This window comes from Ambystoma mexicanum, chromosome 13 (assembly GCF_040938575.1).
Source record: "Ambystoma mexicanum isolate Mex_15411 chromosome 13, UKY_AmexF1_1, whole genome shotgun sequence".
Classification (NCBI taxonomy): Eukaryota; Metazoa; Chordata; class Amphibia; order Caudata; family Ambystomatidae; genus Ambystoma; species Ambystoma mexicanum.
The window spans coordinates 201,992,939-202,010,345 of NC_090938.1; the positions used below are offsets into that span (position 1 = coordinate 201,992,939).

Sequence of the window (17,407 nt, forward strand, 5' to 3'; positions counted from 1 at the left end):
TAGCTAGACTGGCTGCACCAAAATGCAATTCTAGCCATGCAATAACAATTATCATGCTTGCTTTATCATAGATGCCCAGATAAAAATGCCAAGCTGCAGTATGAAATAACTAGAGTGGATGCACCAAAATGCTAGTCTAACCACGCATTAACAGTTATCATGCTTACTTTATCATAGATGACCGGTAAAAAAATGGCATACTACAGTAAGAAATGGATAGGCTGACTGCCTCAAAATGCCACTCAAGCTACGTAATAACACATATCATTCTTGCCTTACATGGATGCCAATTAAAATGCAATAGTAGCGTGTGAGATGCCATAACACACATGATGTAATATAATATGAGTAGGGTTGCACCTGACTTCATGTCAGTAGGGGGCATATACAGTGTCCCAGCTCTGGGCTTAAACTCCTCTATCAATTGCCTGCTGGGAGTTGTAGTTTTGAGTCGTACCAATTAAATAACATGTACAGATATACAACTATAGTAAAAGTAAAACCCGGTAAATGGAGCATGGTGTCTTTCCTGACATAGAGTCAGGTGACAACCCTGAATGTTAGACAGCATAAAATGAGATGATGTAAATGCTAAAGTTGCCATAGGGCACTATTCCCCCAAGATTAAAAAACGATTACAGTCCTGTCTTTTCATTTCACAATCGAATGCCTTGTGGGAATGGTAGTTTTGTTCACTGCAATGGCACCATTTTCACTCTGGACCAGGTGATAATGGGTTATGAAAGGTAAAACCAGGACTGGAGTAGGGGCTCCCCAATGACAGGGCACCCGCAGCCGCCGCACAGATGGCTAGTTCTAGGCCCCACGACCAGGCCATGGCCTCCTGGAGATGCTGCTTAATTCTTTAGAGGTTTAGTAAGTGTAACCCCGCACCCCTCCCTCGCCCCGGCGTTCCTGGCCTCAGAATAAGTTGCGCCTGCAACAGCTGCTCTCCTCCAGCGCTTTTGCTGTCTCAGGAACTCTGACAGGGCAGCGGGAGAGCGGCCGCTTCTAATTTTAAACTCTTTTCTCCGGCTCGGTGTATGCCCCGCGTTCCTCCCCTCATTTGCCCCCCACCCTCTGACTTGCCACCGTGGAGGACCGGACTCACAGGGAGAGAAGCCGGGGGGGCACCAGTTTAAGCCCCGGAGAAGCCGGGGAAGGGGGTCTCCTTCGAGGGGGGGGGAACCAAAAGAAGGGAACAAGGGAGTGGGGAAGTGAAGTACCGTAACAGCCAGCGGGAGACAAGCAGTGCACCCCGGCGCCCAGGATGGAGCTGAGCCCCGTCATCGAGGACGGCTCGCTTCAGCGGAAGCAGAAGGAGAAGGCCAGAAAGGCCGTAACGCCGGCGTCTCCCCGGCCGCCCAGGGCGCTCTTCTGCCTGGGCCTGAAGAACCCGCTGCGCAAGGCCTGCATCAGCATCGTGGAATGGAAGTATCCTTTCCTTGCTAAATAGCCCAGCCATGTCCAATAGCCCCGGATAAGAGCAGCTTTGCGTTTGACCAAGTACGTGACGTCACTTGAGAAGCAAAAAAAGGGCGGGAGGCAATTGCTAAAGAGGTGATTTTTGGGGGATGTTGCAGCATGGAATAGTTTGGTTTGGAGAGCTCCAAAAGAACAAGGTAAGGTTATGCTGGTCACTGTCATGAAGCTGTGTGTTCGCATTGGGCCTCCAGCCCGAGCCCTCGACGCCCATTGTGAATTTCATTTTCAATATACATGCACATGTTTTACAAACCGTTCATTGCATGACATCATGTCGTTCCAGCTCCGACGAAACTCTAACCATTTTTTTTGTTATGTTATAATTGTACCAGCCACTAGCTAGAGTGATAGCTCAGTTGGTTTGGCATCTGCTGCAGATGTTTTTTGTAACCTGGCAGTTACAGGTGCGGGGCTGGCGCAGGCTTGAATGCTTATCATTGGATAAAATAAGCAGCACTGGGTTTGGCTTGCAGCGTCCACAATAATGTATACATCAGGAGAAGGTTGCGTTTGGGGGTCTGGTTTATAAATCGTTAATGTATGTGCGTCGTCCTCACAAACCCCCCACGTGTGCTATTCTTGCATACAAGCACTTGAGGTAAAATATGGGTGTGTTGTGCCATATGGCTTAACACCAGAAGGTATAATGTTTCTAACTGCACCCACATTTGGCAGATTTAGGAACGGACTGTCGGGGTGGGTAGAGGATTTGCCCAAGATGATGAGAGCAGCCTCATTTCATTGACCAATGATCAGTGTTGTCTTGTGAATACACTTTGATGACGGCTTCTTTGGCCAACAACATTTTTAGAGTTTTTCTTTCTGAATATTTTAAGTTGAAGGTAGTACCGCCTTTATTCTTTGCTGGAAGTTTATGTAAAAATATATGCTTTTTGACTAATGATTGCAGGGTAAAACAAATACATTTCGTGGTGTTTGTTTTGTAATTTGGTTTTATTTGTGTTGTTCATCATAACCTCTAATGCGCACAGGCTCCTCCCACATCGCTTTGGGGATGAGGCTTTCAACTTGTGCGATTTTTTTTTATTTTTTTTATTTTTTTTTTTATTTTGAAAGATTTTTATTGTGAGAAATCAACATACAAGATATTCAATGACTATTAATAACACACAATAACAAGTGCCAGTGCATAAATATGAGATATTAGAATTATTTAAAGAAGTGCAGATGATTAACCACAATATCTAACTTGTTTGATTTTGATTCCATTTTAATCGAGTCCTTATTGATGTGGCCAATTTTCCTTGGCCTTTTGTTGAAACTAGAGCGCTTTAAACCAAAAATTACCCAAAGGTCGAAAACAAATTTGTTTTTTGTGCGCCTGCAATCGGAAACACGTTGCCTTTCTCTTGTCCAAAGCTTGATGAGCAGGTTGTTGACTTTGAGCTTAGCCACTGTTTACTTGTTGAAGGCGGTTGCACTGTGCACAACGGTAAATTCAGACACAACCTTTCCACCCTGGGGAAGCCCATATCCGGCACTTCCTTGCAACCAATCAGATTCCTTGGAGATGGTCGAGTCCATATAGTGTTCATTGGGAATATTTGATTCATGAACACTGTGAAGTTCCCTATTTTCAGGCTGTTCCATTTCAAGCTTGAGAAGCTTTTCAAGCTTGTCAAGTTTTTCCAAGTGCTGTGTTACTTTCATTCGTTATGGCTGAACTTTTATAAGTGGCCCAGTACAATATCCAGAATGAACAGCAATACAAAGGATTAATATGGGGTTCTGAAACCTGACATGACACGTGACGGCTTCAAATACCAGGTCCAGTAATTAGAATTCCACAAAACTTTGCAAATGCTTCGGTTTCAATGAATGTATGGCACACTCTGACCAAGCGGCACGCAGCATTCTCCATTCCAGAGCTTATTCTCCCTGTGCCAGGCGTGAGTAGATCAGCCACCTTTGTTAGTGTTTCAATGTTTGTATTCTGTTTAGCATTTAGATTTGAGAAAGTAAAATTTGGAGTCCCTTCATGCAAAGAAAAAACTTGAATGAATGAAATGAACTATTCCCCCCTCCCACTCCCCCCCCCCCGCACCCTCGAACTAGAGTCGCTTGCCATCTCTGACCAGGCGCCTAGAAGTTATCCAGATTGTGTTGTGGGCACTACAAACACCCAAATAAATTGATAAAAATCTTTTGATCAATCCACGTTTGCTTGGAGGTCCCCTCGCATGCTTGAAACATGTAGATGTGCTTAGAAACCTTTGCTTTTAAAGATTTGATGCAAGTGCTACATTAATTAAAAAAATACATTGAAGGAAAAAATTCCATGAAACGTGCTATGATGCTGTATGTGCATGTGCTCTCCTCGGTCATATTTGCTGACTTGATGGACCAGGGATAATACAGTTGCTTAAGAGCCCTACTAGTCCTCCATGCCCAGGCAGGCATTAAAGTACGCACGTGTGTGATCAGCAGTCAGGAGCATTGGGCAAGGCCGAAGTGGTGGCATGTTAATGAACCTGACTGTGAAGCGGCACTAGTCATAGCGATTGGGGAGGAGACACGTCTCTAAGTCGCCCTCCGCGCACATCTTGAAACATTATAATTCATCCTCCTATAAACGATAACTGGTGGCGTGAAAGACCTGGGCACCAAGCAAGTCAAGAGGGGGCAACTTGCTGGAGGGCAGAAAGACCTGCAGCAAGGACCACAGCAACCTCCTATGATTATTCACCCGACTCCAAGATAGTACCCAAGACAGCATCTTTCTAAATCTGCTTGACACTACTCACCACCCTCTTAAACCATCCAGAACATGACTGCAAGACTTGTCCTTGGCCTCAATCCCAGGGATCGTATCTCTCCAGTCCTGAAATCTCTTCATTGGCTCCCAGTGGCTGAAAGGATTAAGTACAAGGCCCTTTGCATTGTCCACAAAGCCTTCTTGGGCTTGGGTCCTCAGTACCTTCAACTCTCCCTTCGGAAATACCTTCCTACTCAAGCTCTTCACTCCTCCACCTCCAACTCCCTCAGGGTCAGCCGCTTCTCCAAGCAACAAGTTGGTGGTAGATCTTTCTCTTTGGCTAGGGCCTCCCTCTGGAACATCCTTCCTGCTTCTCTGAAACTCGAGGAAAACCATCTTCGGTTCTGGAAGCACCTCAAGACCTCTTTGCTTCTGCCTTCGCTCTTCCTCTCCCCTGCTGATCCATGTCTGCTTTGGCACTGGGCTCCTGGCTACCCTATGATTTTGGTTCCAGATCCCTGCCCACCCATCTGCATACCCGCAGTGCCTCCTGGCAACCCTTGCACTTGGTTCTGTATCGGCAACCCTATAGGGCCCCTCCTGCACTTATCAGACACCCGATGTCTGCGCCTTATTCTTGCACTTGCCACCTGCTGGCTGCACTACCTGTTGTTGCTTTGAGCACATGTTTAGCACTTTCCACTCCTCCCCTGCCCCATGCACTTTCCCCCTTCCTTCCCCCTGCACTCCCTTTTCCCTATTGCAGAAACCATCTTTTTCTTTCTTTCATCCCCGGGAGATTGGCAGCGCAAGTGACACCACTCACCCGAGGAAAAAACAAAAACTATCTGCACCTCGGATAAACCCTGGGGTGTGCATGGCTTTCACCCCACTGTACGGGGCAGACATGGCCGGTAACAACCCCCAGCCCTTTCTCACTTTGCTTGGGCCTACCTAGGCTCAGGCTTGCGGGCCGTTAACGGCCATGTCCACCCCCACAGCGGGGGTTGAACGCCATAACCAGACATCAGTGAGGCCCTTGGTACAATAGAATCAGGCTCACAGTTAGTTGTGCACCACTGCACTGAGTCAGAAGGCAGCATAAAGCCCTGTCTTGTCCATCTGAGTATTTCCTGCCCTGGAAGCCACTCTCAGCTGCTTTCTGACTGCTGATGAAGTTAATATAACTGAGTGAAGCAACTGGTATTTTACCTAGTTTTGAAAAATTCTGGATTACTGATAAAATGCAGCTTAGTCTGAAGAGGAAGGGCAGGGGTAGCCATAGGACAGGGCGGGAGGCTGAGGGCCTGGGACGCCACTCTCCCCAGGGCGCCATTAGCCCGCTGCCATGCCAGCTCTGGGCAGTCTGTCAAGGGCTCCTCCGAGCTGGCATAGTGGCAGAAGGCGCGGCAGGCACCCTTTTGTTATTAAATGCACCTGCAGCGGCAGGGCATATTTAATAACAATAGGGTGCTTTGCATCAGCACCCTATTCAGATGAATATCTTCCTGCTGCGATGCCAAAGCGAGGCGGTTTGCATTGGAAGAGGGCGCTCGTGCATTAGCATGAACGTCCTATTCCAGTGATTACCTCCCTGCCAGTCGCTGGAGCGAGGAGTTAGAAAAAAAATGTGTGCGCACCTGCCCCCTCCCCGCCACCCTCGTGCTGGGAGGTGGGGGCTAATTTTCCCAGGACGCTGCTGCCGCTATGGCCGGCCCTGAGGAAGGGCCTATGCATCTGGCCACAGCCCTTCAGCACATGCTTTCGAAATATTCAAATTAAATAAGCACAACTGGAAACACATTGGAAGAGAAATTGAGGAAAGGAAGGAAGGAAGGTAGTGAGGGAGGGAGGAAGGGAGGGAGGAAGGAAGGAGGGAGGGGGATGGGGGCGAAGCAATGGGGGAAGGAAGGGAAGGAAGGGAGGGAAGGAAGGAAGGAAGGAAGGAAGGAAGGAAGGAAGGAAGGAAGGAAGGAAGGAAGGAAGGAAGGAAGGAAGGAAGGAAGGAAGGAAGGAAGGAAGGAAGGAAGGAAGGAAGGAAGGAAGGAAGGAAGGAAGGAAGGAAGGAAGGAAGGAAGGAAGGGAGGGAGGGAGGGAGGGAGGGAGGGAGGGAGGGAGGGAGGGAGGGTGCATGGACGATAATCGAGGAACTTGGAGCTGAAACAAATAAAATGGAGGCAGAAGGCAGGAAGGATGAAAGAAAGACAGGTAAACGAAAAATTAAGAGGGATAAAGAAAGAGTAAGAGACGAGAGACTGAGGAATAAGTAGGGTAAAAGCAGGGACATTAGATGGCAAGAGGGAACAGGTAAGGTATACAGCCAGATGAGGATTTAAATGAAAGGAGCAAAGGGCAAATGAAAGTAAGTGGGCAACAGATGGGATGAGGCGGAATAATGGAGGACAAGAATCAAATATGAAGGGAATAGAAATGGGACAAAGAGAAGTCGACGAGGTGAAATGGCTCTGGAGCAAAGAGAAGAGAAGAGGACTAAAGAAAGTGGCGGGTTAAAAGAGAAATGTAATGAGCCCGCGAAAGCCCGAATGCAATTGAAAGGCTGCAAGGAACCGGGAAAGAGAGAAATCTATTCGACCAGAGCGAGGGAAAGAGAGCAGGTGGTCACTTTAATGAGGCGAACGAGGAAATAAATTGCACAAAAAAGTATCCAAGAAAGTGCTTTGGGAAAAAACAAGGGTACAAGATTGAGAGGCATAGAGATATGGGGAGAGGGGGAGGCCAACTATAAGGGAAACGGAGGGAAACGGAGAGGATCATAGAGTTCTGGAAATGCACGGCAGGAGCTTAGACCGGCGGAGACTCGGGGAGCGGCCCCAGGACAGAGCCGTCCTGCGGGCCCTGCTACGCCCGTCGCCCAGCGATGATTGCTCGGAGCTGCTGGCGAGGCCTCGGGGTATTTTAGGCTCTCTGGAGGCGAAAAGTCCAGGGTCAGTGAAATTTAAGAGGTTTACCGTAACATCTATTTTGAATAGAAAATTCACGGGCGGGGGGCGAGGAAAAAAAAGCCGCCGGGGAGCGTTGGGCGGACAACGTCACACAGGGTGTCAGGGTTGCGCTAAGGTAATGAAAATAAATAGGAGTGACAAGAGGAGACTATATGGACGGGAGAATGGAAGGTTTCTCACTCAGAGGTCTTCTTGCCTGTCTTGAGCCGTTCATGTAGTCCTGACTTTTAGTTTTGGCTATCGGATGGTGCTTTAGCACTACCTATAAACAGAAAGTATTGCACTGGAGTACGGATGGGATGGAGATGGGATTGTAAGTGACCATGCAGTTTGTAGGAGTTTGCGTTTTTACACACCCATTGTCTTGCTAATCCATATGGCCGCCCCATTCTACTACCTGCTCATTCCTGCCCAAAGAACATCCACCTAAGATCTCTTTGAGCTAGCTCTACCATTCAGGTACAACCACATTCTGTGTTCTTTAAGGCCTGACAGTGTTATTTCTAAGCAGTTGTCTGTGAGTTGTTAGCTTAACTGAAAGGTTTTTTTTTCATAAAAAGAACCCCCTGCGTGACCAAATGACTACTGCTATGCAGGAGTATAGGGATAAGTAGTGGCTAAAGCACCTACTCAGCCCCACACTACTACTAAACCAGCAGTGATGCCAATCATAGAGATGAAACTGATTCATTTTGACAGGTATACCTCCTTCGACCTCTGTTGTAGTGCAGGCTAAGGGCATGCTACATCTCCAGGAAGCGTGTGAGCAGATACCAGTTGCTATCCAAACAGTGTTATTACAATGGATCAAAAAACAAAATAATGTCCAATCAAGGTTTTAGAACAATAGGAACTTTAATACAACATTAAATACAACCAACTAACTAAAAGACACTAAATACCCCGCTCCCATAAGAGAAACACAGAATATGCAGACGTTTGATAACAAAGGGCACTCTGATTTGATAAGTAGGGGTGCTCCGCAGCATTTCAATAGCATTTCAGCAACAATGTCAGTGTTTGAGAATATTTTCAAAAAAGCAGAGAAGGGTGGCTTAAAAGTAACTATGGCCTATTAAACTTAACCAGGCTAATAGGGTCTTTCCAAAATAACTGTTGTTCTTGTCTTGGGTACTTGACATCATTGAGTCAGACTTTTAGGGATATTTACTGCGATTGAGCCGAGTCGTGCCGTACCAATGGAGAGTCGCCATCGGGTCGGTTCGATGGGCGGCTTCCCGTTAGATTAGATTTTTACTGTTTACCCAGCCATGCCTGGGTTTAAAACTAACAGCACTTTGCATTCTGGGATGTGTAGTTTTTTAAAAAAAATTCCCAGTCATGTTCCTGCAAGCCCATCAACAACTCAACCAAAGTTCCTGAATCCAGAGGCCTATTTAACGTGTACACTTTCATGCCATAGATTCCCTATTAATATTGAGTAATTGAGCAAGGCCTACATTTACTCTACAGCTCTACATGGTTAAAGTGGCCTGGCATGTTTATAAAGAATGTGCAATTGCATAAGTCCCAGCATGCAATGTGTGGTTGTCAACAAAGGCAGGGCTGGGGAAAGGGCTCACACTGCCCACCTAGAGATTGTTCTCCATAACGTGCTCACTCAGGCCATGGGTGCAGCGGGTATCTATGGGTGAGCCTTGGCTTCAGCACCTGGTCTCTGCTGGCAGCTCATTAAAAGTGTGCGATGGGAGCTGTCTATGCAGGAGAGTGTTCATTTTCGCATATGGGCATCACAGCGGAAGTTAAGCTTGTGCGGCCAGAAGACTCCACTTCACCCTTTCCCTCTTTTTCCAAACTCTTTATTTACCCTGTGGATAGTTGACTATTTAAAGCAACAAATTGCCAAACTCCTAAGAAATCATAAGTCAAAACTATGCAGTAACATATCTTCTGTTTTTTGTGAGATAACCCAAGACAACAAGACATTGGAGAAACAAGTTGAGGGGATTGGGGGAAGCAACAAATGCAGGCCTTAATCGGAGATGGACAGGGACAATAAATAGGTCCGGACACCCAAATAAAAGTGCCTCCCCACCTCGCCTAAAAAAAAGTGGCCCTCAAACCATCACCCGTGAAGCGCGTCAATTCACGACTTTACAGAAAATGCTACTTATGCAGGGTTCATGTGTCTGTTGCATGTTATGTTCTGTGTAAACACTTGAGAAAGTGATAGCATTCGTTTTGGTTATTTTTTAATAAACAACGTCATCACATAGCTAAATACTTGTTTTGCAGAACCAGACTCAAGGCATGTCTACTCGTTGCCATCAGTAATGAAAATACAGTTGCGTTTAATAAGCAGCACAGCCAAATGATGACACTGGAAAGTACCTTGCCAGTTGTATTTATGTCCAAATATTACATTACAACGCAGCTCATAAAATCACCTAACTTTCCTTACAGTTCTGTGACAGGGTCCACAGCTCTGAGGCGCAGGAGTGGCATGAACCAACCACCCCCACTGCGGTTTTGGGCCCTGCAAGTCGATTCTTATACAGGGCTCCGCAACCCCAGCAGGGAAGGAGGTTTAGACTGACAATGGTTGGATAGGAAGGGGGGAAGCAGGGAAACCGGAATGAGGTTTAGGGAGAGGTTATGGATAGGTTGGGGATGTTAGGGTAAGGTTTTGACCACTGCGCACGCTTACAGCGAGCTGTTACACAGCACTCATACAAACATACGTCCCTGCTTTTGACTTCACACACACACACTCACACTCACACGCACACACTCACTCTAGCAGTATACAAAGGCACAGCAGCATAATAAACCCACATGAGGTAGTGCAGCACTTAGGTTAATTGTCACCCAGAGTGTCCTTTGTTGTCTCCTGCGATTTCGTTGTGCCAGGATGTGTCGTAGTTGCTGTTCAAATGCTGCAAAAGAGTGTTACAATTAGTGCACATGTGAAACACTGCCGCATGTGGCTGTTCACGCGCATGAACACATGCAGGAGATTTAGCGAGGCTGCATGTAGATACTAAACATGCACAGTAGGGGCTGCATGTTGCTCTGGTAAGTGGTAACATGTTAGTCAGGGCATGCAGGAGGGAAACGTATGGCAAACCTTGCAGCCCAGCACATGACATGTCAAATGGGTGTCAGCCCGACCCACTCAATACCCGCCTAGTTCCTCCTTAGCCCCCAAGAGTCTGGTGTACTCAGAATACTAGTGTTAGGTGCCTCCCCACCCCTTTACCTGCTCCTTCCCTGCCATTTTTTAGTTTTGGCTATTGTATTGGACTACAGCTAGGGAGAAATGACATATGAGGATGGACACAAAGCTTTTAGGTGTTGTTTGGTAATGTACCCACCTACTGACTGTCTAAGGCCATGCTAATCCTTATGGCCATTTCCACCTACTTCCTGCCACTCCACGCCCAAAACACATGCTGCTGGGATCTCTTTCAACTAGCATTTTCAAACTTTACCATCAAAACATTTGCTCAAAAGTAGTCTTCTGAAAGTTCATGATTTAATTGGCACTGTAAACGTGCTAATAATGTAATAAACATTTCTTTCCCAGGTCTGGCTTTAGCCACTCGATTTATAAGTATATTGCGTATCCCTCACTGAAGTCCTGTTAAAACAAGCACTGGCAAAGCCAACAGTTTTGGCTTGTGTCTACGTATTAGACATTTGCCATGCACTTCTATTAGATACACAGGTACTTGCACTATTTTACATCTGCTATCGTTGATGGCCAGTGAATACCAGTACGGCAGTGCCTGGCAAATGCATTTCCCATGCCTACACAGAAGCCAAAAATGTTGGCATTGCCAATGCTTGTTTTAATCTTGTTGCAACCATGTGATGACCCTTAACGAGAGGGATTACCTTCGCTTTGTTAACCTTCAATGCAGTTTTCAAAAGGCTGAACCAACCTGCAGCGATATTCTGTACCCAAACAGGGGCGTGTTTAGTTGTGTCACTGGGCATGCTCGCAACCTCCAGCCCCCCAGTCCCCTCGGTTGTAAACTGTCACTCAGCAAGTTTATTCCAAGGCCATCTTGAAGGAAGCTATGGCAGAGTATTTGGGATGCTCGTATTGTATTGACTCCCCCCTCTATGAGTGCTTTGTAGATTTTGCCCATTGACCGGATCCCATGCTTGGCTGCAGTGTAGTTGAGGGCTACACGGTTCATATGTTCACATATATTCCACATTTCCAAGGCATGCCTCTAGATTCTAGAGATTGGCCAGTCGCTGTGCGACTCTTTAGGGGATTACAGCAGTCGCGTGTTTAATCTTTGGGTACGCTTCTGGTGAAGAGGTGCTCACACATTTTAACAAAAACCACGAAACCAACATTTGAAGCCAATGGGAAGCTTGAAGCACCCCTCGTCCCCCGACGACAGTGCCTCTGGTTGTGAAAGAGCAGTTCTTGGTATGTGCTGAGTGGGTGCATATTCCACTTTGCCCTGGCTTTAGTTGGCCCGGTGTGTCTGCCTCGGCCTCACTTCTTGGGAGTTTGGTTTCTTGCGTTCTCCTTTCATGGGGTGAGTCCGGCACTCCTTGAGACCTGCCTTGACTACTTGGGTAACTTAAACGCTAGGCTTTGGGAGTCCACCCCCACATCCTAGTGCCGCCGTACATTTATAAGCTGGGGTGTTTCACAGGATGAAACAGCATGTGGCCCAACACACACTCCAATACAGTAACAATCTACAACAGAAATAAAACAATAAGATAAATAAGGCTCTGCCGCAGCCCCTTTGAAGACCGTAAGCACACACACAGTCCTTACCGGGCTGCTACCAGTGTCCCAGAGATTCCCCGCTGCTGTGTCAGCTGCCGATTCTCAATTGCCTGTGCATGCCAGGCCTAGGCCCTTCTAAATAATCACACATTTCACCTTCCACCGTCAAATTTATCATTCACAGGGGTGAGGGGTGGGAGGAGCACTCATGCAGGCCCCTGGTCCAGCCCAGACCACAGACAACAACCCCCCCAAAAAGATACTGACACAGTGCCGACAGCAGCGCGCATAATTTCAGCCTCCCTCAGGCTCAGCTCCTCACACCCGTCACACCCCCCATCATTTGTTGAACTTGCAAGGTGAATAAAGTGAAGCAATTGCAACTTGCAAATGCTAATGTTACTTACAATTGGCCCGGCCCGCTCCCAGTGTGAATTGTAAAAGTAACACTCCAACAGTACAGGCTACAGCAGTGCCCGGCATAGTCCCATTGTGTCGCCGGCTTGGCTTGGCTCAGGCTGCAGGGCACTATCTGCCAGCCTGAACGGTTGGCCAGGGCCGGGCCTACTCTGCAACTTAACTTACGTTACTTAAAGCAACATAAGTTACAAATAGTATGAAAACCAAAACCGGCCCACGGTGGTGGCTTAAGAAACCGGCCCGGGCCCTGTGGCTGAATGACCGATGGCCCAGTCCGATCCTGCCCGCACTATCCACTAATGTAGCATGTGTGCCGGTTTATGGTGACTTTTTCGAATGTCACATTTTCGAATGCCTTTTTCTCGACACAAATATGCTGGAAAAAAATGCAAATGTTTTTTTTTAATTTAATTTTTTTATTTGGGTCCCAACCACCCGTTTTTTTATTTACAATTTTTTTTACTAACTAAACCGACAAAAAACATAATAAAAAACACATTTGGAATTTTTTTTTGTTGCAAATTTGTTTTCGAGAAAAGGGCATTAGAAAATGTGCATTCGACAATTTACCTGGATACCGTGTGTGCCATGGCTATCTTTGGTCGGGGCCTATTCAAGTCTCCTGGCTCTTTCTTAGAGGAAGGCAGCTCCAGTTCATACAGGGCCACAAACCTCCAAGACTTCCTATATCAATCAAAACCTTGGGAGTACATAAAAACACAAAACATGTTCATATTGGACATATTTCATATTCATTCAAATGATTTAAATCAAGCTGAAATAAATAGAGGTGCTTTACAAAAACATCTTAAAGCAAAATATATGTACCACTTTTTGAATATTGCACATCAAATCAATTATTTAATGTGTAAACATGAAAGAGCAATAAATAATAAAATAGTGACACAATAAAAACTACAATAATGAGCAATTTATACAGCAATGACTCCAAATGTACAACAGTCCAATGGCAGTCAATAACGACATATAGTGCTGGGTAAAATCAAAGAAAGTCTAAAGTTTTTATTCCATCTATGAAGAACCAGGAAGTGGTACTTCCAGCTAGAAATTATGATTCTTATCAATGAAAAAACTTAAGTTGGTTAGCGATGGTCAACTGTTCTATGATGTTTCGGCTTGACCTGATTCAAAGGCCTACTTCAGGACCCAATATGAATAAACATAGACGTAGAATGTGTTTGAAATGCATCTTTTCTTCCTAACAATTCTCCTTAAATCATCTTCCTTTGCATATTTCATCTGACTTTCTAAGAAGCTGTGCCCTAACGGGAATACCAGATCCTTCTTGAATGGAGCTAGTTGAAATGCTGGCTTATTCGAATTTACAGGGACATCTCTTCCTGTGTCAATCCATTAGTAACCCAGCCAGAATTCCACAGAGTCACAACAACCACAACCACATGCTAATTGGCGTTCATGCTGCTTCTTCATCAACTAGGATACTGTCATACACTTTACATAAAATGGATATTAACTCATTCTGTAGTCATAGATGGAAATTGGCAGAGGGTTCTTCCCCTATTTCATCAATTTCAGTACCTCTTTCCTCCATTGTCACCCGGAGCACCTATCTGCATAGAATCTTCCTCTGTCAGGGTCCCTGACCCTACCTTATCTAATTACTCCCACATAAACTCACTTGATGCGCTATTATCTGGTATCCAGTGGTTATATCGAATACAAAACAGAGAGGTATTTAATAACAAAAACTTTTACAGCTAAAAAATACATTTTTATTAACCATACATATGGGGGGTAGGATAAGGGGTTAAAAGGGTGAGGAGGGGGTTAGGGTGGGGTTACAAACATAGGGAAACAGGGGGGAAATCAGTATTTGTTTGTTGTAAAAGATTTGTTATAAAATACCTCTGTTGTTTCAATGTGTTAATATCCCTGCAAAAATATCGCCATACAAGAATGGTGCCATTATTTCGCGGAAATATTAACCTATGGATCCTGCTGGGCACACCCTTGCAACCCCCCTATTTTTTAAAGGTAGCGAGGGACACCCCGGCTCCCATTTAAACCTAATATTAACCCCACCAATATCGCCTATGCCGTTTCCTGAAGACTATATATATATATATATATATATATGGCAATATTATTGGTGGGGATGATATTACGTGATAACTCTCTGTTTATGTATTCATTATAATCACATAGAACCCTATTATCTCTCCTATTCTTTCTTCTGATCAGACCACATCTATCTTAAAAATCCATCCACTTAAATGAGGGGTTTCCTTTTTATTTACCCGGTGGGCTAGTCGTATACTTATATTACCAAAAGAGTCCTTTTGCCCTCCCCAAATGATGTTCAGCCTTTTCTAGTCAAAATTTAATTTCAGTGCAGTCTGCACGAGGTCTGTTCCATCAGACCCTCTGCTAATCCTAAAATCTGAAACCATCGTTTACACTGTTTCTACTTTTCTTCTCTTCTATCATCCTCCAGATACTTAATACATCTCTCCCTTATGTAGGTTTCAGTGCAGCACATGCAAGCACAATATTTTCCCCGAGTCTATTTCTGTCCAAGAAATCACATATGTAGATTTTGAAATCCTCTATGAGATACTAATACAGATTGGCACTTGGGCAAACTTTAGCCTGGTGCAAACATGCATTGAAAATGTTTCTTTTTTTTGCACTAGGGCAATATTTTCCCTGGTGCATCTACCATGCCAGTGCACTTGTACTGGTGCAAAGGTTGTCTACTAAGCCCATGTATTTTTAAAAATAGGGCAAACTTTTCCCTATTGCTGATACTGTGCAATCTTGCACTTGCACCTGTACAACATTTTCTGTAATCTGGCCCGAGGGGGGCCAAAGGGTAGGGGGAGTGCAGAACAAGGTTTCGGTGGGCAGGGGCGACTTGTCATCCCCAACTGCTGGTGTACTTGGTGCCATTAAAAAAAGAGTGAAAGGGAAAGGTGTACATCATAAAAGTTTCAAATCTTCCGACACAAATCACGACTCAAGTGTGAAGCTCTTGTGTGGGGACATCTGAAATCTGCATGCAGGGGTGTTGCTAGGTTTGTAAAAGATCCAGGTCTACGCTAATGTCGTTACTGTCGGGACTTCTATCCGGGTCTACAACCAATAGACCTGGGCCTATAGCCCTCCTGCCCCCTCCTAGTGACACCTCGGTCTGCAGGTGTGGCAGGCCCAAGAACTGAAGGCACAAGGACAGCTGGAGACTGACTGAGAGAAGCCTGGTGTGAGACAGTCAAAGTCATTGACCCTTCTCCTGGTGTTACTCTGGGGTACTTGACGCAGAACTGCTGGGAATATAGATGCAAAGGGCAATGCATTATTAGTGATGACATCATGTGCTTGCTACGCGTGTAGCTGACCGGTCCCATTTCCATATTCTTTGTATAATTTTACTACTTGTACAACTTCAATACTGCCAAGAAGTGACATTATTTATATCTGTGTGATGCAGTGCAATGTCCAGGGTCATCTCCCCCACTGCACTACAGATCCCTGCAGTGTGCCTCCAGCACCAGCTCCTCACAATGTCCAACAGTGCTGGAATCACACCCGGCCCGCCGGGGGCAGCTCGTAACACCACCTCCTAGTGGACCAAAGCCAGCTCCGCACACTGTCCACCACTGCGCAGTCCTGACAGTGTCTGGGGTTAAAGCCCATTACTGTCCCTGCAAACTATACACAGATCCCTGCAGGATGTAGTCACCCCACTGAGCTACTTTATTATTCCAAAGATCGGCAGGGCTAGCCTCAAACTCACATCCGGCTCCGGCACCCGCGAAAGGGGAATAACCGGGCCATTCCAACCTCAGCGGACCCAGCAATTCCCCTTGCGCGGGTGCCGAAAGTGGTATGTCCCCATTCCGATTTGAGCCCCCTTAACAGTCCGTTGTCTTTAACGGTACCGTTGCTACCATCATGTTCTGCTTGCACGTGCCAGTACGTCCACCAGGTCAGACCAGCTGGCTGCATGGGCACTCGGGAGCAGAAGTCCTAGTATGGCGGTACGGTAGCAACGGTGCCGGTAGCGATACCGGCGCCGTTGTTGCCTTACCGCTATACTCCTAATGAGGCCCATTCAAACAAATTTAAGCGCGTCATTCAAAAATGTGCTGCGTGGAATGCCCCTTTGATGCCCAATCCCCTTCCTTCACCCCTCCCCTTCCTCACCTGAAATGCCCCTTATATTAAGATATCCTGCCCCCCCCCTTCAATTTTTCTGCATAATTATTCCTCTGCAGGTAGTGAGTGGCGGCTGAGTTGGAGACACGCAATACTCCACAGGGTGGGGTTAGATCGCAGCAGAGGTACAGCTCTTCCCCCTGCAAATGCAGTGCTGATTAGGTTCTTTTTAGGCCAGCCCTAGCGCTTCTTCCATCTATTTTATTCTATTTGATTCTTTAAACAGGTGACAAAATGAGTAACGCGAGGCCAAATCATAGCATATCATATACGTCAGGCGTGCAGGACTCCTCAGATGGGGAAATGGATATTCAGAGACTCCGGTGTGGGGGGAGCGAGTGGTTTTTCTCTAGAGCACCCTGAGGTTTGGGAATTGGTGATGTCATGGAGGATGGGCAGTATTTTTCTCTATAGATGGCTCCCTTTCACAGCTATCACATTTGTATCCAATATAAAACATGTCACTCCAATAACCCAATAATATAGACGAGAAGACATGCCTTGAATGCATGTTTGACATATCTAACAATTGTGTATGTGATGTGCATATGACTGCATGCTATTCAGTGTGTAAGTGTTCTTCTACATGTAAAGTATAGCAGAGCCCTCAACTGTGGACAGTTGCCCTATTGCTGCTGAGTCCATAAAAACATTAAATCCAGCTGTCACTTAGCCACTGACATAGCAGTCATCTCTGCTGCGACGGAACACAATGCTTTATGTGACTTTTTTTTTTAAAATAATGTTTTAACTAGTCCTCTCTGCTAGAAGTTGAACTGTCACCTAATTCTAATTGATGATTTTTAAGGAAGACTTCCTCATTTGGAAAAATATTTGGAAATCAAACACCTAATCAATTGAACCTACATCTATCTCACAGACCAATTTCTTCATTTTTCGCGATAC

General features: G+C 45.8%; 1 protein-coding gene across 1 annotated transcript in view; it reads left to right on the forward strand.

Moving 5' to 3' along the window:
- The first annotated feature begins 1,164 nt into the window (after nucleotides 1-1,164).
- Nucleotides 1,165-17,407, forward strand: part of CACNA1S (calcium voltage-gated channel subunit alpha1 S) — a 596,588-nt gene continuing 580,345 nt past the window's right edge. Inside the window, exon 1 of the mRNA XM_069633644.1 lies at nucleotides 1,165-1,434. Within this exon, the coding sequence (XP_069489745.1) occupies nucleotides 1,271-1,434 (164 nt within the window). The 5' untranslated portion in view covers nucleotides 1,165-1,270. The remainder of the gene's footprint in view (nucleotides 1,435-17,407) is intronic.